Source organism: Fukomys damarensis, unplaced genomic scaffold (genome assembly GCF_012274545.1).
Source record: "Fukomys damarensis isolate Sample0158 unplaced genomic scaffold, DMR_v1.0_HiC HiC_scaffold_23, whole genome shotgun sequence".
Lineage (NCBI taxonomy): Eukaryota > Metazoa > Chordata > Mammalia > Rodentia > Bathyergidae > Fukomys > Fukomys damarensis.
Genome location: NW_022900935.1, coordinates 8,669,404 through 8,692,653, shown reverse-complemented (window position 1 = coordinate 8,692,653; position 23,250 = coordinate 8,669,404). Strand labels below are relative to the sequence as shown.

The 23,250-nt window shown below is 54.6% G+C and overlaps 1 protein-coding gene across 1 annotated transcript in view; it reads right to left on the bottom strand.

Annotated features, from left to right (window-relative positions):
* Nucleotides 1-6: 6 nt before the first annotated feature.
* The window catches only part of Kcnq4 (potassium voltage-gated channel subfamily Q member 4), a 48,810-nt gene continuing 25,566 nt past the window's right edge, over nt 7-23,250 (bottom strand). The window contains exons 3-15 of the mRNA XM_010626077.1: nt 19,732-19,822; nt 18,501-18,627; nt 17,933-18,101; nt 17,467-17,599; nt 16,936-17,046; nt 16,667-16,762; nt 14,451-14,539; nt 12,672-12,833; nt 6,015-6,235; nt 5,618-5,717; nt 3,203-3,334; nt 899-1,028; nt 7-364 (exon numbers count right to left, since the gene is read on the bottom strand). Coding sequence (XP_010624379.1) covers nt 152-364; nt 899-1,028; nt 3,203-3,334; nt 5,618-5,717; nt 6,015-6,235; nt 12,672-12,833; nt 14,451-14,539; nt 16,667-16,762; nt 16,936-17,046; nt 17,467-17,599; nt 17,933-18,101; nt 18,501-18,627; nt 19,732-19,822 — 1,774 coding nt within the window. The 3' untranslated portion in view covers nt 7-151. The remainder of the gene's footprint in view (nt 365-898; nt 1,029-3,202; nt 3,335-5,617; nt 5,718-6,014; nt 6,236-12,671; nt 12,834-14,450; nt 14,540-16,666; nt 16,763-16,935; nt 17,047-17,466; nt 17,600-17,932; nt 18,102-18,500; nt 18,628-19,731; nt 19,823-23,250) is intronic.

Here is a 23,250-nt window from a genome sequence, read left to right as displayed (position 1 = left end):
CTCTCCCACCCAGACAGCTCAATACTGCGTGTGGCCTCTCTCCCCGGAGGGAGTGAGTTCAAGTAAGAGAGGAGTCCGGAGGCCTCGGTGGGCGGGTCCGGGCGCAAGGCCGAGGGTCTGGCCCAGAGCGGCCCAGCCCCCGAGAAGTCCCTCAGTCCATGTTGGTGCTGACCGAGCGGGAGATGCTAAGCGTCTGTGCGGAGACCGAGATGTCCTCGTGGTCCACAGGGCTGTGGTAGTCCGAGGTGATGTCAGGGTCGAAGAGCGGCACTTGCACGGTGCCCAAGCTGGCCGAGGTGCCAGAGCGTAGGCAGCGTGAATAGAAGCCCAACAGCAGGTCCAGCTTGTGCTCGATGGACTGCACCTGGGGGCGGGGCGCAGCTGGGAGGCGGGGCCTTGGCCAGAAGGGGCGCGGCAGGAGGCGTGGCCCGGGCGGGGCGCGTTGGTGGATGGGGCCTGCGCCGGGCTTAACCGGGAGGAGTCGCAGCGGCCACAGAAAAGATAAAATCAGGCCTGTGGGCAGGATGAAGCTGGGAATCTGGGACGGGTTCCTGGGCCGACATTTAGCTGGAATTGGCTGGGACGGTCTAGAAGGCAGACAACTGAATAGGTGGGATTTGGGGGGCTTATATGAGATCGTGGCACCCTTCAGACCGGTCTTAGCAGGAAAGGGCAAGCTCATCCGGATTCCTTAGCCGGAGAGGGCGGGCTTTCTGGGAGGCAAAGCTTATCCGCGGGGCAGAGGTTGGCTGGACAGGGGATGCCAAGGTCCTGCTAGAGCCTTCCGGGTGGGTACTTTGGGGTGCTGTTCTCCCCTCGTCTTGTTCCCGCGGCCCTCCTGAGCCTCTTGGTCGACAAGCAGCTCCACCACTCCGGCAAAAGTCCATTCAGAACTCACCTGCTTCTCCACCTTGACCACGCGCCCCATCATGCTGATTTCATCCACCGACTCCACGTCGGGGGGCCCTTTGTCGCCCTTCTCTCGGGTCTTCCGGTCCCCAGGCCCCCGACCCACAATCTGGTCCACCCTGTGGGGAAAGGAACCGTCAAAGGGTCCGGGTACTTGTTGCCCCTTCCTTCTACAAGAACTGTTGCCTGCTGAAAAAGGAAGACAGACTGCACTGATGGGAGAAAGCCACTGCCCTCCCAAATGAAGGCGGAGTTGGGGTGGGGAGACCAACCCCTGCTTTAGGGGTTCTACAACTGACTGAGCAAAGCCTCCGTTGCACAAGCATGAAAAATAAAACCGCCTGACAGAGAAGTGGAAAATGGTGCGCTGGGAAAGGGGGAGACAAACGCGACGGTGAATTACTAAGGGGGCAAGGTCAGAGTTGGCCTCACCTTTTTCTGCTCTTATTAACCTCCAATTCTTCTCCCGTTCTCTTTTAAACTTCCTCCAGTCAGGTTTGTACCCCCACTGTTTCACAAAACTGCTCTTGCCAGGCTCCCCACTGAACTCCATGTTGCTAAATCCAATGATCCACTCTCTGTCCTCTTTTACTAGACCTAGTAGCGACACTTGACAAATCTATTCACCCATCTTCCTGTAAACATTTTCCTCCTTTGGATTCCAAAACACATCCTTACCCTGGTCTCCATCTCCGTGCTGTTCCCCACCTTCCCTGCCTTCTCCTTCTCTCAGACTTCTTGCGTTTCTTCTTCTGTGTCCACAGTCTCTAAACACTGCAAGATCAAGGCTGGCTTCTGGGACCCCCTGTCTCAGTTTATTCTCACTTACTAGGTCAAAGTCATGTCTTCAATCCCATGTTTCAGTCCCTCTGTACCTGCTGTCACCAATTTTTTTTCTTTTCAGAAATGGGTTTGAACCTATAGCTAAATCTTTAGCTTCATCCTCTACCTCTCCTTGGAACGCCACACTCCCATATCTGGCTGCCAGATCAACACTCTTGGCTGGCTGATAGGCATCACAAATGTAGCCAATCCCAAACTCTCCTGATTGACACTCATTGCACTCCTTGCTTTCTCCATGACAATAAATGGCAGCTTCATTTTCCCTCTTGCTTGAGCCAAAAACCTTGGCTTTATTTTTTCTCTCTTTTCTAATAGCCTATCACCAAGATTTTCTGATAGGGCATAAGAGAAAGACTATATCCAGAATCTGACCACTTGTCCCACCTCCACAGCCGTATCTGGTCCAAGTCTCCATCATCTCCGTCCTGACATCCAAAGTAGGTGCCTCCTAGGTCTACCTGCTCACACCCTTTCTCCCATATAGCCTGTTTTCAATACAGTAGCAGCCAAGGAATCCTTTTAAAAGATAATTCAGATCTTATCAGTCCTTTTCACAAAGCCCTCCAGTGCTCACAGGCCACCCTGGATAAATGTAAGTCTTTTCAGTGGCGTGGCCTTCAAGGCCTTCTACAGCCTAAGTGCTTTTAGCCCTCTGCCCTCATGTCTTACCTCTCTGGCTCCAGTCTAGTCACACTGGGATCCCTGCTGTTCCAACACAGCACTCCAGCCAGTGGCCCATCTCAAGCCCTTTCCACTTGCTGTTCCCTCTGGAAATACTTTGCTTCAAAAGCAACAGGTCTGGCTGTCTCACTTCCTTCAATTTTTTCTCAAATGTCACTTTCTCATGTATTTAAATTACAAACCCTGACATCCGAATCCTTATTTGCTCCTTAGCACTTGTTATCATCTGACACAGTCTAGTTTCATCATCTGCTCTCCTTCTACTAGAAGGACCGCTGGGTAGGTCGGGGACCAAGATTTACATTCCACCACATCCCCACTGTCTGGCAAGTAGTAAATGCCTAATGGCTATTTCTTGAGAGAATGAATGGATCAGCTGGGAATGTGTAGGTGACCTGGATCTTGGTATAAGGATTCTTCCTTTAAAGCAGGATTCCAGAGGCATAAAGTGGGCCTCAAGGACAATTTGCTTATCCCTTTGGGAGATGGGAGGTCAGTAACTCTTTTAGGCCATTATTTTAGGACCAGGAAACAGTCATTCTAAAGAAAGCCTGAGGCGTGCAGATCTGTACGGCTGAGTTTTCCTTTAGCCTCAAGACAGGTACAGGGTCTGGCCTCAGCCTCGGCCCGCAAGGCTGGGGACTCTGTTCACAAAGAAACCCCTGCTGTAACAGTGGTCCCTAGGAGATGCACAGGGCTCCCTCTGAGCACGGGTGCCCAGGCTCTGAATCTCAGACTTAGCGCAAGGGTCGGGCTGCTGGGAACCCACCGAGCCTGAAGGCTCTTGATCCGGCCCAGCATGTCCAGGTGCCCTGCCGAGTACTGCTCGATGACGTCCTTCACGTCGTATGGTCGCAGCGTCTCCTTGAATTTCCTTTTGGCCACCAGGAACTTCAGAATCCTGTCGAGAGAGACGGTGACAGAGACGATCCATTTCCGATAGGGGATTACAAACCCTTCTCCGTCCCTTTGCTACCCTCCTTGTCCAGCATCAGGGCACCTGCTTGGGCCACTGCGAGTGACCTCTGCTGAGTCTTCCAGTCTTTCTACCTATCTATCATGCTCCCCCTTCCCCTGTAGCCCCATAGGTTGGTTTGGTGGGTATCTGCAGTCACATTAGCCTGGGAGGGCAAGGACTAGACCTGGTGTCCATTAGCTGGGTGGGACAAAGGGGATCTGTGCGCACTCCCTGCTGATAACAGCTTGTGGGAACAGAGGTTGCATTCACTCCATGGATACTTGGCATCGCTGTGCTGGGCCTGGGGCACCCGAGGGGAGTCAGAGCCAATCCCTGGCCTCTTCTGGGATGGGAGATCAAGAGGACACAGGCTAATAATTATGGGGTAACAAGGTCCAGGTTCAAAGAATGGAGAAAGAAAGCCCGGGATCATGAGAAGGAAAGGTGCCAGCTGGAGAGATCAGGGACAAGTCCTGGGAGTGCCATTTCCCAGTCCCAGGACAAGAAGAGTGCCGTGAACGAGATTCCACTGCCACTGTGTGGAAGCAGGCAGGCACGATAGGGTGTATCAGGAAGGTGTGAGTGAGATTCAGTCCTGAGTGGTGGGACAGCATGGAAGAGGGTCACAGGGGGAGGGGCCGACGAGGACACAGAGAAGACGGGACTGAAGGGGAGGCTGAGAGGACCGTGAAGAGCCCTGAGTCTCAGGCAGAGAGAGGGCGCTGGGCCGAATGAGGGTCGTTTCCCTCTGCTTTAGCAGGACCTCTGTGAGCACCTGTGTGGAGAGTGCCCTGGTGGGTCAGGGTCACGGGCAGGAAGATCAGCCCCAAGGGACAGTCCTGAGCTGGAGGGAAACAATTTGGTGGAGCTGTGGGACATCTTGGGGCAACTCAGGAGGTGAGACTGAAAGGCTTCTGAGACCAGGATGATTCCCGTGGCTGCAGGGACAGGTGGATGGTGGTGCCACTGTGTGAATGGGGACCCCAGAAGGAGGAGTAGCAGGTTTGGCACATGCTAGGTGTGAGGGGTCTGTGGAATGGCCAAGGACAGCATACCCGTCACAGCTCTGGCACTGTGTTCCAGATGGCAGTTGCGGGAGGAGAGAGGACATTTGGAAAGTGGGTGAAGAGAGGTCCAGACTCTGAGGAGAGGATCCAGATGATTGATTTCGAAAGGAAAACAAAAGGAAGAGGCCTGGGGTAGGAGTGTGGGCCTGGGAGGACAAAGGGGAGCTGAGGAGGAAAGGAAGTCTGGAAGGCCTGAGGTTCAGAGGTCTCTGGAGCTAGAACTGCAGGCTGGAAGTGGGAGACAGGGCCAGGATTCCTTGCCAAGGAGCTGGGGGCCAAGACCTCCACCGGGGCCATAGCTACAGGACTCAAGAGACTGGCTCCCACTTAACTGCCGAAACACAGAGACAGCCTGTATTTTTCTGACCAAGACCTACCATAAGAAATACGTTTTACACTGGAAACCAGCACACATATGCACACACACGAACACACACAGAGATAACTGAAATAAAAATTTCACAAATACTATTTACTCTAATATGAGAGATGCATTTCCATATTTCCTATTTTTTGTTTTGTTTTAAATGCTAACTATGCCCCATTAACTTGGTTTCACTACGATGATTTCAAACCATCTCTTTCTGGAGTTTAAAAAGCCCAGCTTTAAAGAAAGCCCTGGTGTAAACACACAGATGGAGGATAAGACACCGAGGAAAGACAGAGTCTGAGATATACAAGCAAAAGGAGACTGAGACTGAGAAACAAAGAGTCAAGGAAAGAGAGCAGTGACAGAGACCCCAGGAAAGCAGGCAGACATCTATCCAGCTTGAAGAAGAAAAAGGGAGAAGAGGGGTGGGTAAGAGGAAGATGGAAGAGGAGGGGAAAAGGGGAGACAGAGGCACCTGACATCGGGCGGAAGCTAGAGGATGGGAGGGAGAGAAGGAGAGAGGAGGGGGAGAGCAGGAGTAACGGGGAGGATTCTGGGTATCGGAACGGGGACCAGGATGGGCAGCCACGTGCACGGGCCCCTGGAGCCAATCCTCTGGACAGGAGCAGAGGAGCAAACCCTGCTGGAAGCCGTATGCCACCTTCCCGCTCTAGCCGCACTCCAGGCGGGCAGCAGCTGGCACACTGGGAGCTGGGCCAGGTCCGGCCACGCGGGCAGGCCCAGATGGGGAGCAGCCGTGACTGGCAGAGTGGGGGGTGCCTGTCTCACCTGACGGAGCGGATGACTGTCTTCACAGCGGGCATGACCTCGTCCACTGTGAGCTCACACTGATAGCTCTTCTCTTCTGGTCCTTCATCTGAGGGGCCCTCTGCAAAGATAAGGATGGCCCCCATCACCCAGGTGGTGGCAGCAGAAGGGTCCGCTCCCAACCCCCACCTCCATTAGGATGGCAGAATCCCAGGAAGGGGCCAGAACCTCCCTCCCTGCCAGAGCTTCTGCCTCCCGGTGCTGCCCTTCAGTACCTGCCCAGGTTGGGGCTCCAGGGTGCCGCACACTCATCTGTCCCTGTGGCCAGCTGCTCTAGGGTACATCTGGTCTAGCCTAGGGCAGAGCCGCTGCGCACCGCTACCGTGCCACCCTAGGCCCCAGGCCTCCTGGGGCTCACCTTCAGCAGAGGTGCGCGGTTTGAGTCTGAGAGAGGCCCGGAAGCGGGTACGGTCGTTGAAGCTCCAGCTCTTCTGTACCTTTGTGGGGCTGGTGGCCTCACCCACCTGCTCACTGCTTGGGGAGGTGGGCACTGGTGGGGGTGCCAGGTGCTGCTTGGAAGGACCGGTCCGCCGCTGGGAGCTGCTCATGCGGATGCGGTCTTTGATGCCCATCCGGCTGCTGGCAGGGCAGGACAGGTTGGGGAGAGAACAAGTTAGCCAGCGCCGGGGTGAGTAGGAACAAAGATGACATAGGACTTGGGGTTAACTACTGGGTGCTGATTCCCAACCAAGCCGAGACTTTGTGAGATGGGAAAAGGTTATGGTGCAGGGAGGGGCCGATTCCTACAGGAAGCTGAAACTGGGTCAGTTGGGGCACATCCCCTTCCCAGCCCTACCTCCCAACCCTCCTTGCCCAGACAGATAAGGGTGCACAGGAGACAGATGTCAGAGCAGAAGGAGTAAGAGAAACCCAGGAAGGAAGTCAGAGACAGACAGGAGGGTGAAGGATCTGCATCTGGCCCAGGTGGGTGGTTCAGGGTAGGGTGGAGGTCTCGACCTCTGTGGGCACAGACAGGGTGCTGAGGGACAGAGCTCACCTGGCTGTGCCTCCAGTCCTACTGTGCACAGGGGCCTTAGTTGAAATGATGGGTGTGTGCATGAGACTGGGTGCACACGTACCACTACTGGAGCTTTCTGACCCCAAATTTTAAGATCAGAGATTTAGGACTTGGTGTGATCATTTAGGTGCACTGCAAAGCAAGGTTCCTTTCACACAGACTTCTGGGTGACAGTTCCCAAGGAAGCATGCAATGTGACGGCTTGCTGAGGACCTGGGCCCTGTGGTTCTGGCTCCTGGGCCCACACCCAGTGCCCACACTCCCAGTGAGGGACTATTTGATAACCTGGACTTCTGTGATTTCCTCTGAGTTCTGCTCACCTGGACTGATGTCTTGCCCATATGGTCTTGGATCCCCCTCAAAGACCGACCCCTATACTGCCTTCTGAGCTCCTAGCTCAACCCACATGTCTATCTGCTTGTGATACACGTGTATGTCTGGACATAGGTTCTGAGTTCACTTCCTGCACCCAGATCCCCACTGTATCCCCCAAACCTTGGAAGAAGGCAGGTGGGGTAGGCCTCAGGTTCCCCCAGGTCTTGGCTAATCAATACTTGGTACAATGACTCTGTGTCCAAGAGGTTCAAAGCCATACTGTTGCTGGTTGCTGTGTAGAAAGGACCTGAGCAAACATCCACCCCATACCCTGTGGCACTGCTGCTGCCTCCCCTGCTGTAGTTTGCCACTGCAGACAGGTTTAGGGGCCCCAGCTCAGGACAGCATCTGCCAATCTTCAAGGAGGCCTAAGATGGGGTAGGAGTTGAGGAAGGAGCTGTGTCAGACTTTCAGATCAAGGGTTGAGCAGAGGACAAGTTCTGGTTTCAGTGTTGGCTGGGAGTTGGGGCACTCCATGCCAGGGCATGAAACAGAAGGTCCAGCAGAGCAAGGTGCTGAGGTTACAGAGATCTCGAAACACGAGCACCTTTAGGAAGGTAGCCGGGATGTAGGGCCATCCTTAGATGTGGGGCTGCTGCCCAGAGGACTGAGGTTATAAGTCAAGGATTGGGGTCCTGAGAATATCAGAAGGGAAGGACAGGGATTGCTCCCACAATCCAGCATGCTCTTTGCTGGCCCAGGATCCCCTTGACACATCCCAAATATTCCAACTGAAGTTTGAGGGCTGCTCTCCCAAACTTTCCTCTGCAGAGCCATTCCTGCGGGCTCTCCTCATGCTAGCAAGCACCCCCACCACCAAGTCCGTGCAACCCCTGACCCTGTCCCCCACTCCTCCGAGGAGGACAGGAAGAGAAGAGGCTAGGGAAGGCCCTAACACCTCAGCCAAGGGCCTGGAACTGCTGCTCACTGCACTCAGCACAGCAGGCTCCAAAGGCGTTCTGGAGAAAGGGTGACCTCAAATGTGCAAACAAGACTGAGCAGAACTTTTGGAGGAAGGGGTCTGAGGCTTGCACTAGAGGCCTTGAAAGGTCCCTTTCCAGCTCTGAATCTGTGATGGTGGAGGGAGCTTCCAGCTAGGCTTGTGGGATTCTGTAACTTTCCAGCCAGTCAGAGGCCCTGGGCTCTTCTCTAGTGCAAGAAGACACTGTTTTCCCAGGAGCAGTCCTGGATTCCAGCTCCTTGGGCAGGGCCCAGAAAATGGCTCACATCAGCCTCTCTAGAGCCTGAAAGATCAAAGAAAATGGAAAGAAACCTGGCACCATGGGCACCAAAGAGCTCTTTCCCTTCCCAGGCTCCTAGAGCATTCAAGGCCCCTGCCTGCCAGCCTTAGAGCTTCTAATCCTCCCCACCACTTGGGGGTGGGGGCCCCTGAATCTGCATTCCCTATTGTATGAATGAGGAAAGAGGAGAAATAACTGTGAGGTCCACCGAGCTCTTGTGAGAGAAAGTTTGTTGGACTTAGATACTGTGTTCTTTTTTTAGGACATGTGCTCAGGATAGGAACTAGGGCAGTGATTCTCAATGAGGGGTGAATTTGCCCACCAGGGGACATCTAGGAATATCTGGAGACATTCTAGGTTGTCCCACTGTGGGGCACTGCTGGCATCTAATGGGTGGAGGCCAGGAGCAATGCCAATCCACGGGATGGACCCCTAACAAAAAGAATTCTCCAATTCAAAATGTCAGTGGTGCCAAAGTTGAGCAACTGTGGTCAATGGGTCCGTCACGGCCCGGAAGTAGGATGGGGCGGGGGCTTGACTGTGCCGCCCTGGGAGAAGCGAGCTCTGGCACAGGCTGCCCTCTGGCTGCCCTGCTGGACCCAGCCCCTTGCGTTCACATCCTCAAGGAACTTCTCTAAGACTCATCCTCCAACTTCAATGACCAGCTCACAGCAGGGACAGGCAGCCTACTCCTGTGTGGCTGCCCATGGTCCCCTGCAGGGACTGTGGAAGTAACTTCTCTGCTGGCCTCTCTGCCCCATGCTCTTCAGTCCCTTCCACGTACCACAGACCACCCTGCAGAAAGGCAGGCCTGACCCAGATAGCCTCAGTTTCACCCTTCAGTGTGCTTCCATTTTCTACAGCTATGATTCCCAAGCTGTTTTTTAAAGTAAGATCTTAACTGCCAAATGTACCAAATCAAATGAGGCCAGCATTTATACGAGCAAGGTACAGTGCTGTTAGTGGAAGCAAATCCTATAACCATCCGCATTTTGGAGGAAACTGAGGCACAACAGAGAGACGTGATTTGCCCAAGGACAATGCTAGTGATTAACGGCTAGATTGTGATCCAGAATCCATGTTCTGGAAAAGACTGTCTCTTGGCAGAAACACATACAGCCAACCAGGGGCTCCATCCCTCATCTGCTACTATAAAACTCCAGAGGCACCTTTGGGAAACCCTGGCTCCACAGACCCAAGCCACCAGGCAAGGCCAACAAGATGAAGCCCATATTGGCTTCTGGATTCTTCCTGACCCAGCCCCACTCCCATCCTCAGCTCTGACATCCAACTGTCAGATCTGGCCAATGTAACAAGGGGCTTTTCTGCCATGCTATGCTCTCCTGCTCCCTGCCTTTCAGGGCTACCTTACCTCTAGGTGCCCAACTCAGGCTCCATAGACCCTCTGCTTCCTCCTTTTGTGGCCCTCACTGCGCTGAACTACTCTGCAACTCTCCAGGGACCGTGTTTTATTCATAACTTGGTCCCCAGGGTAAAAAGCAGAGCCTGGCACAGAGCACACACCACTGAATGTAGTGACACAGCTAAAAGGGCTGGCACTCTGGAGCTGGTAAAGGAGTTGCCAGGCCTAGCCCTTTGGGTATCTGTGGGGTTCCCAGATGGACAGTGGAGTGACAGGAAGCTAAACCCAAGGCCCAGCACAAGTCAGAGTGGGAAGGACCCTCAGAGAGCCTCTAGTTCAATCTGCTCATTTCACAGAGGGCAAACTGAGGTCAAAGAAGGAAAGTAATTTGGCCAAGGTCACACAGGGGTTAGCGGCAGAGCCAGCACACATCCCCAGGTCTCCTACAGGTGTCCCTTCCAGCACACTGGACACATGCCCCAGATCTGGCAGAGGCATCCCCAGGAAGACAAGGGGCTCGTCAGGGCCCCAAGGCAGAAGGCAGGCGGCAGGCACATGCACCTTGTTCTTGGCCCATCCTGTCCCCCTCTCCAGCCCCCAAATTGGGGGGATCAAGGAGGAGTGGGGACAGGAGGAGGAGGCAAGGGGGTACCTCGGTCTCCAGCTGGCGTGGATCCGAAAGAAACTCCGTTTATTACTAAACATCTGGCTGGAAAGTTGAGAACAAGACACGAACAGAGGTTAGTGACGAGAAGGCAGGTTTGGAGAGCATGGGGAGCTGCCAGGATGGGGCCGGCCTCCTGTGGCTGGTGGGAGAGAAGGACCCCCACCCAAGTCACCCTCCAGCCTCATCCTCAAAAGACAGTAGTTCTCAAGCTCTGCCTGAGGATCTCCTGGGAACATGATACATGTGCAGAATTCTAGGCATCTTTCCACAGTCTGACTCTTCAGGCTTATGGTCAGGGCCAGCATACACATTTTGAACACATGCTCCATGGAATGCTGATGCAGGTAGTCAGGAGTCCACACTTAGAGAAACTTACTGCAGAACTCTGAGGCCAGGTGCTGGTCCTGGGAATGCCATTCCCTAGAAAGTCTTGCTCCTTGGAGCTCTACTTCCTCGTACAGCTCAACATGATCAGCTTGGGTCTGTCCCCAAGTACCACTGTGGATGTGGCAAACCAGGTACGTGTATGTCTGTGTATATTTGGATATCATGACTGAAATACCCACCCCATACGGCATGGAACGCCAAGATTAAGGCTATGGCCAGTTGGCCTGAGCCTGGTGACTGATCTCTGGAATTCTTGGGAAGAAGGGACACTCCACCACTATCATCGTGGATCCCAGACACACAGACACTCCAGGGCAGACAGACATAAACTGGGAGTTGGTGAGGGCCGAGCCCTCGGCAGTAATTTGTTCCTGGGCTCCTGGGGGCTCGGAGGCCCAGAAAAGCCAGGAAGGTGGTACAGGATCTCCATTCCCAGTGCCTTCTTATTCAGTCCAGGTGAGCTGAGAGCAAACTGGAAGCTACAGAGAGCCAATGCTTAGGTCCTTGGCAGGTTTCTGGAATGCAAAAACTTCTGAATTTCTGCCTACAAACAGCGATGTGGCAGGAATGGGATAATGAGGAGTTTCAGGCAGAGAAAGAATCCGCCACACCATAGACTTTTCGAGGAAGCTCCTAGCCTGGCCTGGCTGCTTATACCTCCCTCCCCTCCAGCTCCAGACCTGGAGAAGCTCTCCTTCACTACCCACTCCTTCCTTGTTCAGCCCTTGGCCCCAAAGTACCCTCACTGAGTACAGGGAAGGGATGCAACCTCTACACCAAAACGCCCCCATCACCCCATTCTCCAGACGTCTTCAGCCCAGAAACTCCAAGTCCAGAGGCCCTGATCATGGTGGATTTTCTGCCAGGAACAGAGTGACTTGCTTTTCTCAAGGACACACAGCATCAGGTGGCAGAAGCAAGATTCCACCACACCTCCTCTGGATCACTAAGGGGCTCACATCTTCCCTGATCCCTTGTTCCCTGGGCCTGAGGCTCAAGGCCCAGACATCTACCTGGCTGGTTCCATGATGATGTGTGAAGATGAGGCAAAACAAAGAGAAGGGCAAAGGACAAGGAAAGGATGGAGGAACTGAACCCTTGACCTCAAAGCTACACCTCCACAGAAGCAGCCACTGTGCCCCATCCTGTGAGTAGATGGGCTTCTTTTATCCAATACGCCTGGATTTCCTCCATTTATGAATATTTATTGGGAGCAACATTGTTCTTTCCTGGTTCTTTCAAGATGCAAAAGCTCCAGGAGAGACAAGGTCAAGGGGAAAGAGATGGTCAGGGAAGATCGTCAATAAGGAAGAAAAGGGACTTCCCAGAGGCCCCTCAGGGGTTAGTAAGGCTGTGGACAAGGATTGCACAAAACAAAAGCACTAGTCGCTGGCTGGATTTAGTGCATCCTACAGCGGTCTCAGTCACGGAGCTCTTTTTCCAGCTGGCATCCAGGTCCCGAGAGGCAAGTGCAGTGTCAGGCCCCTCCCGGAGCAACATGCCAGGGAAGGGGGTTCCCTGCCCTCACGCCCAAAATGATGCCCACGATTACCTGAGCCGTAAGCACCTGTGGCCAGTGGCCTCCTCCTCTCTCCAGCTTCCCGGGAGGGATGTGGGTGCAGGGATGGAGGAGTGAGGGGGACGTGGAAACAGAGAGAGAAAGAGTACAATGGCGTGAATGGAGGAGGTGACAGGAAAGGATGAGGTGGACATCTCCCCGCTCAGGCCCTCAGAGTCCCAGGCGACACAAAGGCGAGTCCAGCCTGGCCTCTCCAGGTAGGCCCTCAGTCTGTACCTGTCTGGACATCCAATAACAACCACCCAGGCCTTGTGACAAGTGTGGGAGTCCCCGAAACAGGCCCAGACACCCACGCAGTGGCTGGAGGCAGGTCTGAGAGAGGATGAGACACAGAATGGAAGAAGAGGAGAAGCAAGAGGAGGTGGTGGCCCCAGGGGGCCCCTACCTTTCCCCAGGGCAGAAGGAAGCGCTGCCCGGCCGGTGGCAGGTAGCAACGGGCGGGTAGCGGGAGGGCGCTCCGTCGGGTACTGGCGCCCGCCGCACCTCCAGGGGCCGTAGGCCCCCATTGCGGGCCCGTTGCACGTGCTCAAACAAGAGGGCCAGCTCTCTGCAGGAGAGGGCGCTGTCAACCACAGGCAAGGCTGGGGCACCACCCGCTCACCCAGTGGGCACAGAGCTCCTGAGCTCACATCCTGCCGGGTCCTGCCTCTCTAAGGGTGCTCACAAACACCCCTGGCCAGAGCAAATGGGTGTTGGGTGCTGGGTGCTGGGTGGGAAAAGGGCTCTCTCCCCTGCTTTCTACACTCAGTTCCTGGGAAATCCTCAGGATGCCAAGGATGGTTGTACTGGCTGGGCACAACTCAAGAGTACCCACACAAGGTGGCAAGTAAGAGCTGAGATCCAGCCGATTGCTCTCAAGCCAGCTGCCTGGACACAGAGCTGTGCGTAGCAGAAGGCCAGCAGTAGCTCTACGTTCCTTAGCCTCCCTCTCCGAAAGGGGACTGAGGCTGAGGATGGAGACTTGATAAGGGTGGCTGGCCCAGGTTCCCTCCCCTGGTGTTTCACCCTTGCCGCTGGATCTGGGGTCGTAGCTGCTCCCTAACTCCCCAGGCCTCTTACGGCCATAACCCCTCTCTGCTGCCTGACTTCCCATTGCAGGGATGAGAAAACTGAGATCCAGGGAGTAGAAGGCCCAGTGAACCCAGACCAGGCTCTATCCCTCTTACCAGGGGACCCAGAACACCGTCTCCCACATCAACCACTAACAGCCTACCCCTGTCCCACGGCTCTGCCTGGCCGAGAGCACTTAGGGCAGCTCTGGAAAAGGAGGCTTCTTCCCCTCTAGCCACTATCCTTGTCTCTGAGGTGGGAGCTCGCCTCAGCCAGGTGGGGAGATGGGGTAGGTGATGCCAGGAGGCCCCTTCCCTGGCCCCCTGTCCTGCTCATCCCCTGGGAAGTCCTTAGGGATGTGGAGGATAGGGAGGGGCCAGGTGTGGGGGAACGGGATCACGCAACAGCTGCTCTTGGAGAACTAATGAGGTAGAAAAGGCTCACAGAAGCGCTGAGCACAGCAGCCTAACCCAGCCGCACTCTGTGCTGCCTGCCCGTGGGACTAAGCCAGCTCTGTGGTCTTCATTCCTGCCCCAGGGCCTGGCCAGGTACCTGGCCACATGCACCCTGGTGATACTATTAATAAGCTCCTGCATGGAGCAGCTCCACACAGCCTTAGCCCAGCCTAGGCCAGTGGGGCAGACCTACGTCCGAGTGCTAAAGCAGCTGCTTGGCACAGTACCAGGGGGCACATCGTTAGTCACACAGCAGCCCTAGCACACTCGCCCGCCATTCCATACTCTCCAAACAGCTGCAATAAGTCAGGCTGCTAAGGGCTAACACTCTGCCCCACTCCAGACCAAGTGGGAGATGAGCTGGCTGTGCCACTGCCCTGGGTGGCGCCACCTATGGGCCAGCATTGAAATGCCAACACTACAGGAGCCAGGGCTCAGCTATGGGGCAGAGCTGCATCAATGTGCCATGTCCAGTATCCACAGCAGAGTGGGGAGGACCCCCCAAGCTCTTGAGTTATGCAGGACTGCAGAGCTAGCCCAGGATGCTCCCTTGGGAGCCATCGCCCCTTCCCACCCTCCAGGGCTGAGACCCAGCCACTTGCACTCAAGCAGCATCACTGCCAGCCCCCCCACCCACTCCCACCGCCAGCATGACCTACCTGAAGGATGGGAGGATACTGTCATAGTAGTACCAGGTGGCGGTCAGGTAGGCCCGGCTCGTATCAGTGGAGTACAGGCGCCAGGCAGCCTGCGGGTGTGGGGAATGTGGGGAAGAGGGGGCCTCAGTGAGTCCTCCCGGCACCCCCACCAGCCCTCTGCCCCTGAAGGAACCCTGTTCCTGGCCAGCTAAGAGTTATGCAGAGTAAGAAGCCAGTTCCAACTCCATAGCCCTCAGGAGGGTCAGTCAAAGCCTAGAAAGAAGTGACTCCCCCAAGGTGACACATAATCCCACCAGAACCAGGGCCTTGGAGCCCGGGGATAAGAGCTGGGGTTTTGTCATCAGGCAAATGTAGGTTACAAGCCCAGCTCTGCCCCTTACGCGTAAGGCTTCAGAACCCCTGTAGAACTGACTGGACAGAGCATGGTCCAATGCCAAGCTCAGTGCCTGGTATGCAGTGGGCACGTAATGCCAGGCTCCCCTATTGAGCCTTTCTGGTAGTTCCTTTATCACATCTGATGAGTATCTATTCATTGTGGTTGATTAATGCCTTCTTCCTCTGGACTACAAGCTGTGTCTTGGTCACTGCTATATCTTCAATGCTAAGTACAGTGTGTGGCACTGTACAGTGTGCTGCAAGTGTTTGGGAAGTGAATGTAACTGAATTATTCTCCAGCCTAGCACAGTGGCACATGCCCATGATCCTAGCACTCTGAGAGGCTGAGGCCGGAAGATCTCAAATTTGAGCCCAGTCTGGGCAACTTAGAGACTTAGTGAGACCCTGTCTCAAAATAAGAAAATTTAAAAAGAGCTGAGGATGGAGTTCAGTATGCAGGCCCTGGGTTAAATCCCAATACCATTACAAAAAAAAAAAAAAGAAATTCCACTCCACTGCTCCCAGCTGCCGGTCACTTCCCATGGGACTACCAAGGACTGAGCAAGGGAAGAAAGAGCATCCCCCACCAACTCCTCAGTATCCATGGACTTACAAGGCTTTCTCTGCAGCAGGAGGAATGAAGGTCAGATGAAGGAAGGACTGTCCCTCTCCTCCAGATAAGGAGAAGAGCCAAGTAGGGACTTTGAGTAGTGTGATCAGCCAGGGCAAGGAGATCTAGAAGCTGCTAGGCAGGAAAAAGCAGAACTGGGCCCTGCATGCCCCCCTTCTTTGGGTACCTCTTGTCCTTAAGGGGCTGCCACCGCTGACCTCACCAGCCAGGCGCCTTCCTAAGACAGAAATATTTTTACTTCCTGCTTGCCTAGGTCCCTGGCATGGGCTGGGGAGCAGCTGCCAGAGCTGTCTCGTTAATTATGGGTACCACAATACCAGCTGTCTCTAGGCATGGATGGTGCCAGCCGCTTGTCCCTACAATGCCCCTCAGAAGGCCAGCTCCTAGGGGACAGTGGCCATTGTGCCCCAAGGGACACTAAGAAGAAAGGGCTGGGCTGGTGGCTGGAGATAGCAGGGATAGGATGGGGGTTCCACCCTGGGGAGGACAGATAAGGAGCGACTGAGTCAGGCTTGAGCTGGTGGGTGAGAAAGTAGTGTGTGGGGAACAGGCAGAAGCGGTGCCAGTTTCCCCAACCCATTTCCTGCACAGGGTTCTGCACACACCCCAGACTAGGGAGAAGTCAAGATCTACTACAGGGTCACAGAAAACCAGAGCCCTGGCCTCATCCCACAGCCACTCAGATCACTCATCACACTGAGGGAAGCTGAGACCACAAGCTCTTGGCATTCCATCCCCTCCTCTGGCTGCTCCTTTTCTGTCTCTTGACCGGCTCCTTTCCCACCTGGCCAGTACATGTTAGTGTCCCTAAAGGCTTAGTCCTATACCATCCTGGGGAATTCATGACTCAATGAAGGTGCCTGGAGCGCAGCAGGCTGACTGACAGCTGCAGCTGAGGGGCATCAGAGCTGGACCTCCACCAGCATCTGGGCCCTCCTGTCCAGCCTCTGCTCCATCCCAGCCCATGGAGAGCTGAGGCCAGAGCTGGCAACAGAATGGCTCTGGTGTGCCCCAAAATGGACATATGATAAAGGGGAAAGTTTCTGAAATACTGGACAGCAACTCAGCTCTGTGATTTGGCATGTGACCAAGTGCAGTCGCAAGTTGTGAGGCTGCACACAGGGGTGAGCAACTACAGCAGGGACACAGGGGTTTATACACCAGGTCTATTACACCACCCTGTGCCAAGGGCCTCCAGGGCACTGTGTACCTGGATGAGGTTGGCTGCTGGCATCCTCCGCTTCTCAAAGTGCTTCTGCCGGTGCTGTTCCTGGACCTTCAGGGCAAAGCCAGAGCCAAGGATGCCCTAGGGGGACGGCATGATTGGAGCAACATGGGAAGGGGAGCCACAGCAGGCTGCAAGAATGTCCCCATCCCTGCCCAGCTGAGGTGCTCCGGGCTGCACAAGCAAATTTTTGACAGAAAATGAGCAAGTCCTGCTCCTAGCCTCCCCCACCAACCCAGCGGAGGGGAACTCACAGCAGGCAGGGCAAAGAAGGAAATGCCCAGTAAGGCGAAGCCGGCAGCCAAGACCCTGCCCAGCCATGTGTGTGGTGTCTTGTCACCATAGCCAATGGTCGTCAGTGTAATCTGAGGATACAAATGGGTTACCCACAGGACTGGTCATGCGGACCACCCATGAGAACTTGGGGGGCTCAGGCAGGCAGGAGACTGATCACAGGGAAACCTCCCTTGGCCCCACCCACCATGGTCGCCCACGGGGGTCGGTCACAAGCTCTTGTCATGAGGGCTGTAGGGGCATAAATGGATTCTCCTCCACTGCTGGTCAGGAGAATGGCCTTGGGCGAGGGGCTAAAAGGGGGCACAAACAAGCCCATCAGAGCAGGTCGGGGGACAGGGACAGGGGTTGGTCACAGGAAGTCCCAACTCTAGTTCAAGAACACAGGGACAAGCCGCTCAACCCTGAGTCGGGGTCATAGCGGAGATATCTCGGAAAGTCTCCCAGGAGAGTCCCAAGGAGAACGGCAGCCCTGCAGACCCTCCACGCACCGTCCCCCACCACAGCGAGTCGGCGTAGGAGGAAAAGTCGGAGTTGGCGTCCTTCTCGGCCAGGTAGACGAGGAAGGAGGCGAAGATGAGCACCAGGAACCCGATGTACCAGGCGGTGATCAGCTCCTGAGAGGGTGGGGGGGACAGATGGAGGGGCCTGAGGACCTTGCCTTCTGGGCCACTCTCTCGAAGATAAACGTACCCTCTCCCCAGTCCCCCGGCGGTGGCTCAGCTCGTCTTTTTCAGCTCCCCACATCAAGGAAACCCTCCCCGCCTTCTCGAATCACCGGGACTCCTGGACCTGCCCTTGACCAGACAGGTTTCAGGTTCAGATCTCACCACCGGGCCCATCTTGTTCGCCATCGGCCCCACTTTCAGGATTCAACCTGGTCCCTGCATCTGATCCCAGCCCACACCCCAGCTCCCTACTTGGCCGTGTGCTCCCAAACCCAGAAGCTCGGGGGTGTGCGCGTAGCACACCGAGCCCAGCAGTTTCCAGGTGCCGCCTCGCCGGTCCATGCGCACCATGCGCAGAATCTGCAGGAAGCGCATGCTGCGCAACGCAGATGTGGCAAAGATGTTGCCCTGTGTGCCGGCGGCTATGACGGCCACCGAGGCCACGAACACGATGAAGTCTGCAGGGCAGGGTGAGGGTGGAGAGAGGTCACCAGCCCACTCACCGAGCCCAGCAGTTTCCAGGTGCCGCCTCGCCGGTCCATGCGCACCATGCGCAGAATCTGCAGGAAGCGCATGCTGCGCAACGCAGATGTGGCAAAGATGTTGCCCTGTGTGCCGGCGGCTATGACGGCCACCGAGGCCACGAACACGATGAAGTCTGCAGGGCAGGGTGAGGGTGGAGAGAGGTCACCAGCCCACTCCTCTCCAGGACCCAGGGTCGGGGTTCCTGGGGCCGTGGGGGGAGGGGCACGAAGAACTGGTAAGGTCTCCGAGTCTGGTCAGTAGCCAGAGTCGGGGGTCAGGGGTGGGGTCAAGCGATCAACCCAGGGGCTTGGGGTCAGGAGTCAGCCTTATACCGATGACACAGAAGGGTTTTCTGGCGAAGCGGAAGCGGCCCTGCCATCCTCGATAGCGGCAGCAGCAGCCAGCAGACCAGATGCGGATGATGTACTCCAGGCCAAAGACCACAATCATCACGAATTCCTGTGAGACAAAGGGGCCTGAGTTCTGATCACAACCCTCTGGGACCAGGACGCAGGTCAGAACACAGTCCTGCCAGAGTCCCTGGGTTTGGAGGGCAGCACCTCCGCAGACCTCTCCTGGAAGTTCCTACACCAGGAAGGACTTAGGAGGATTCCAGAAGGGAGATGACCTTTTTCACACTCTCTAAAGAGATTAAAAGCCCATCTGGCTGGGCCTGGTAGCTCATACCTGAGATCGGAAGACTTTGGGGGCTGAGGCGGGAGGACTGCCTTGGGTTCGAGGCCAGCCTGGGCTACATAGTGAGTTCAAGGCCAGTCTGAATTACAGAGCGAGATCTCATCTCAAAAAACAAAACAGGGCTGGAGATTTGGCTCAGTGGTTACTCTGCCTGCCTCAAAAGTGCAAGAGCCTGAGTTCGATCCCCAGTACCAAAACCAAAACAAAACAGAAGCCAGTCTGCCTTCTACTTCCTGCCCCCATAAATTTCCCCGACTTTTCTGCTCATCAACCTGCCCACCTCCTCTTAGCCATGCCAGACCCCAGAGCCCTGAGTGACTTAAAGGGTGGCCGTCCATCAGCACCTACCTCCAAGGGCTTCTGTTTAATGTTTTTTCTTGAGGAGTTAGCAGTTTTGTCCTGAGAAAGGGTGGAACCTACCTACCCTGTCTATACCTGGCCCATCATTAAGACCTCACACAGAGGCAAAGCGTTCCTCTTACTCCAGCTATAAAGTGGGGGATGATGCCCAGATAGAGACAGCCAGTTTGAGGAACACCACAGCACAACAACCCCCCCTACACACTTGTTTTAACAGTATTGAGGATAGAATCCAGGACCTTGTCAGTGAGCTGTATCCCCAATCTTTTATTTTTTTATGTTGAGACAGGGCCTCACCAAGTCACTAAATGGCTCGGGCTGGGCCTGAATTTGAAATTCTCCTGCCTCAGCTTCCCAGAGTTCTGGGATTACAGGCATGTGCCACCACCACCCCTGGCCATTTCATCTGCTTCTGATCCAAAGTCTGAGAAGCTTCACTCCACCCCACCCTCCGCCCGAAGGCACTAGCTCTCACACCCTCCTCGAATTGGGCCTCCCAGCACTCACCAAGATGAGAAGACACTCGTTGGCAAATTCCTGGTGCTCCTGGATAGTGGAAAGCACAGACAGCACCAGGCAGCTGAAGACCAGCAAAAATCTGCAGTTGTAGCACAAAGGAGAGGGTTAGACGGCTGGGAGAACTGGGTAGCTGAGGAGCGTCTGACAGGGAGCTATGAAGACAGGAGGAGGGAAGCATTATCTGGAGAAAACTGTGCAAAGCAGAATCTGAACCTGAGCTCCCTGGAGCCATGGCTCAGTGCTGACACCAGAAGCAGCAGCCCCCAAGCTCCTAGCTGTTGCATTCGGTTACTTCGTGACCCTCTCAGTGGGGTGCCCTAGTACAGCTGCAGCCCAGAGAGGTGGGCACTCACTCAGCTGTGAGTGGCAGTTTGTCCAGCTGCCAATGGGGACACACAGGCTTAATGTTCCGCAAAGATCAGCCACCTGCAAATGGTGGCCTCAGTATCTGGTTTGGTTTTAAGGCTGTCTTGAGAGAGTCAGTGGCTGAGGCTAGGACCACCATTCCTGTGCACCCCAAGGTGGCAGGAGCGTGGCCTCATCTGCAGAATGGGGATAACTACCCCTGCCTTCAGGGGCTGTCTGGGATTCAATAGCAAGACATCTACCAAAGGAAAGGGGGTCAGGGAAGGAAGGATGCAGAGGAAGGGGAATCAGGCAATGAGGGACTGGGTGCTTCAGGCTGCAACTCCCCTGGGTGGTGGGAAGCTACCACATGGCCCAAAACACCAGTCATTTAGAAATGTGAGGAACTTTAGAGCTTAACTCACCCAGCACTCTCATCCTCCATGGCGCACCCAAAGAAACTGAGGCCAAGAAAAGGAAAAGACTCACCCAAGGTCACCCACGTATCTCTAGGATGGGGCTGAGACTCAGGAAAGGGCTCCCAGCTCTCCGGTGGAAGGGAGGAGGGGAAAGCTGTGGGCAGGGACACGTGAGGGAGGAAGGATGAAAGGACATGAGCTGCACGTGCCACAGGGGCAGCAGGGGGGGGCTGGACGCCAAGGGGTGATCTTCCACCACGGCCATGCTGAGCACTGGAAGAGACGGGCAGGGAATGGGCATCTCCGGAAATGCATCTCTCATGGACGGATCCACTGGCCTTCCCCACAGCCTCCCTCCCTCTGTGCCACTACCGCCTAACAACTCATCACGTGAACTCTGTGCACCCTTCACCCCTGCACAGACGATGCCACTGGCTCTGCAGAGCCTCTGTGCGCCCCCATATTCTCTCTTCAAACTCCCCCTGCCAGCCAGGGTTTGATTCCTTCGTGTGGTCCAAGTCACTTTCTCCACAACCTTATTTGTGTTCAGATTTCACGTGGGATATGGGCTGAGGTCAAAAGACCTAGCTTGGGGATGGGGCTTGTGTGTGCGGCCCTAGGAAAGTCACCTACTTTCTCTGAGCCAGGCTCTTTATTTGTAAGATGGGGCTCCTGGAGGAAAACCAGGTGTGGGGCATGGCTCTTCCCTGGCCCATTTATATCTCCTGAGAAGACAAGACCTAGGGCTGCATCCCAGCAAACATCCCTGGATTGAAGAGGTAGTAGTGTGCAGACATTGATAAAAGGCTTTCGATGAAGAAGTGAGGAGACTTCCTTCGCCAGTTGTAGCCAAGAGTGGAGTCAGCAAAGCCATAAGGCTCAGGGAGCAGAGCACCTGCTCCTCAGATTCACTCAGTAGCCACAGCAACGGCAGCAGCTAGGCCACCTTGGGTGGGGACCACAGATGATACAAGGCTCAGAGAAGGAACGGCCCCTCCTTGAGGTCATCTCATCCAGCGCCCTCCTCCAGGAAGGGCAGCACCCAGACCCTCCTGGGCCTTCACTCTGGCCCTTGATAGGAATCCTTCTCAGTTGCCCTCAGCCTTCGGTAGCAGTCGGCTGAGACAGGGCTTCCTACTGGGCATTTCTAAAATTCTTTTCCTCAACACTTTCCTTGCCACGTCAGTGGCTGCAGATCTATAAACTGTCCAGTTCACAATAGGTTCAGTAAAAAAAGAAGATGATAAAGCTTCAAGGGCAATGTGATCCCAGTGTTTAAATCTAGGTACCAGAAGTTGGCAGCGCTTATCTCTGGGTGGAAAAATTATGTGACGTGGCTTTTTAAAAATGTACTATTCCCTAATAATTTTTAGAATGAATGTAGGTTGCTTGAGTAATGACAAGCATACATTTTAAATACATTTTCTTATAAATACAAACAGGGAAAAAATTACTCTTAACCTTGCCTCCACCCCTTACTACAATAACCTTTGTCCTTAGAGGTAAGAGAGTATCGCTCCAGCTCACCTGTCCATCTGCCTACTCCACACAGCTTCCTGGATGTCTGCCGGCCCCTCCAACCAAACACGTTCAAATACAAACTCTAGAGGTGCCCTCAGATCTTTCCCTCCAGCCCACCTTTCTCAGTAACGGTGTCCAGAGGCTCAGACTGACTATCTGAATCATGCTGGACTCTTCCTGTCCTTGACCTTCTACATCCTGCACCATGGAAAAATCGACATTCCTAACATATCGCTGGACAGGTCTCACCATTCCAACCAAGCCATCACCATCTGGCCCAAGTGAGCTCCCTGCCTCCGAGCTCACATTCACAGAACTCCCCTCTTCAAAGTGTAGCCCGAATGTGCTTGCTTCTGTAACATACCCAAGTAGCCAGAACGAACTTCCTAAAACGTAGAGCTGGACATTATCAGTCTCCTCAAAACTCTCCTCTGACTCCCCATCGCACTTGGAGAGTGAAGGTCAAATTCTTCAACATGTCCAGCAAGGCCCAGTGAAGCCTGGCCCCAACCCACCTTTTGCATTTGATCCTTTCCACTCTCCTCCCTCACGTACTACACCTCCACCCGCTGGCTTCCTTGTCATTCCTGGAACACACTCAAAATATTTCTTCCTCCAGGCTTTGCTCTTGCTTTGCTGTTTATTCTGCCTGTAGCTCACTTACTCATCTGGGTCTCTGCTCAAACGTCACTCCCCTTGGAGTGGCCTTCCGGAGCAATCTTTGCTCCAAAATAATGGCCTCATGCCTGAGCATTCTCCCTCTGCCCTGCTTGCTTGCTTGCTAGACTGGTTTCATGGCACTTTTGAAAGACTGAGAAAACAAATAACAAGAATTTACATTAAACCTCAAAGCACCATGTCACCCACCAAAACACCCAGTTTGTACCCACTGAGGATGCTGCCAGAGCTCTAAGCACATCCATCTAAGCACTAGTCAGGTCCCCAGCATCTTCCCAAAGAAGACACACTCCTGATCTTACTGTCCCCTTTGGCAGACGCTGCTTTCAAAGTCTCTGAATTTAGCTAGGGGCAGTGGTACACATCTGTAATCCCAGCTACTCGGGAGGCTGAGGCAGAAGGATTGGAAGTTTGAGGGCAGCCCAGGCAACTCAGTGAGACATTGTCTCAAAAAAAATATTTTTAAAGACTGGGACATAGTTCCATGGTAGAACACCCCTCGGTTCAGTCCCAGCAACGAAAAAAAAAAAAAAAAAAAAAGACT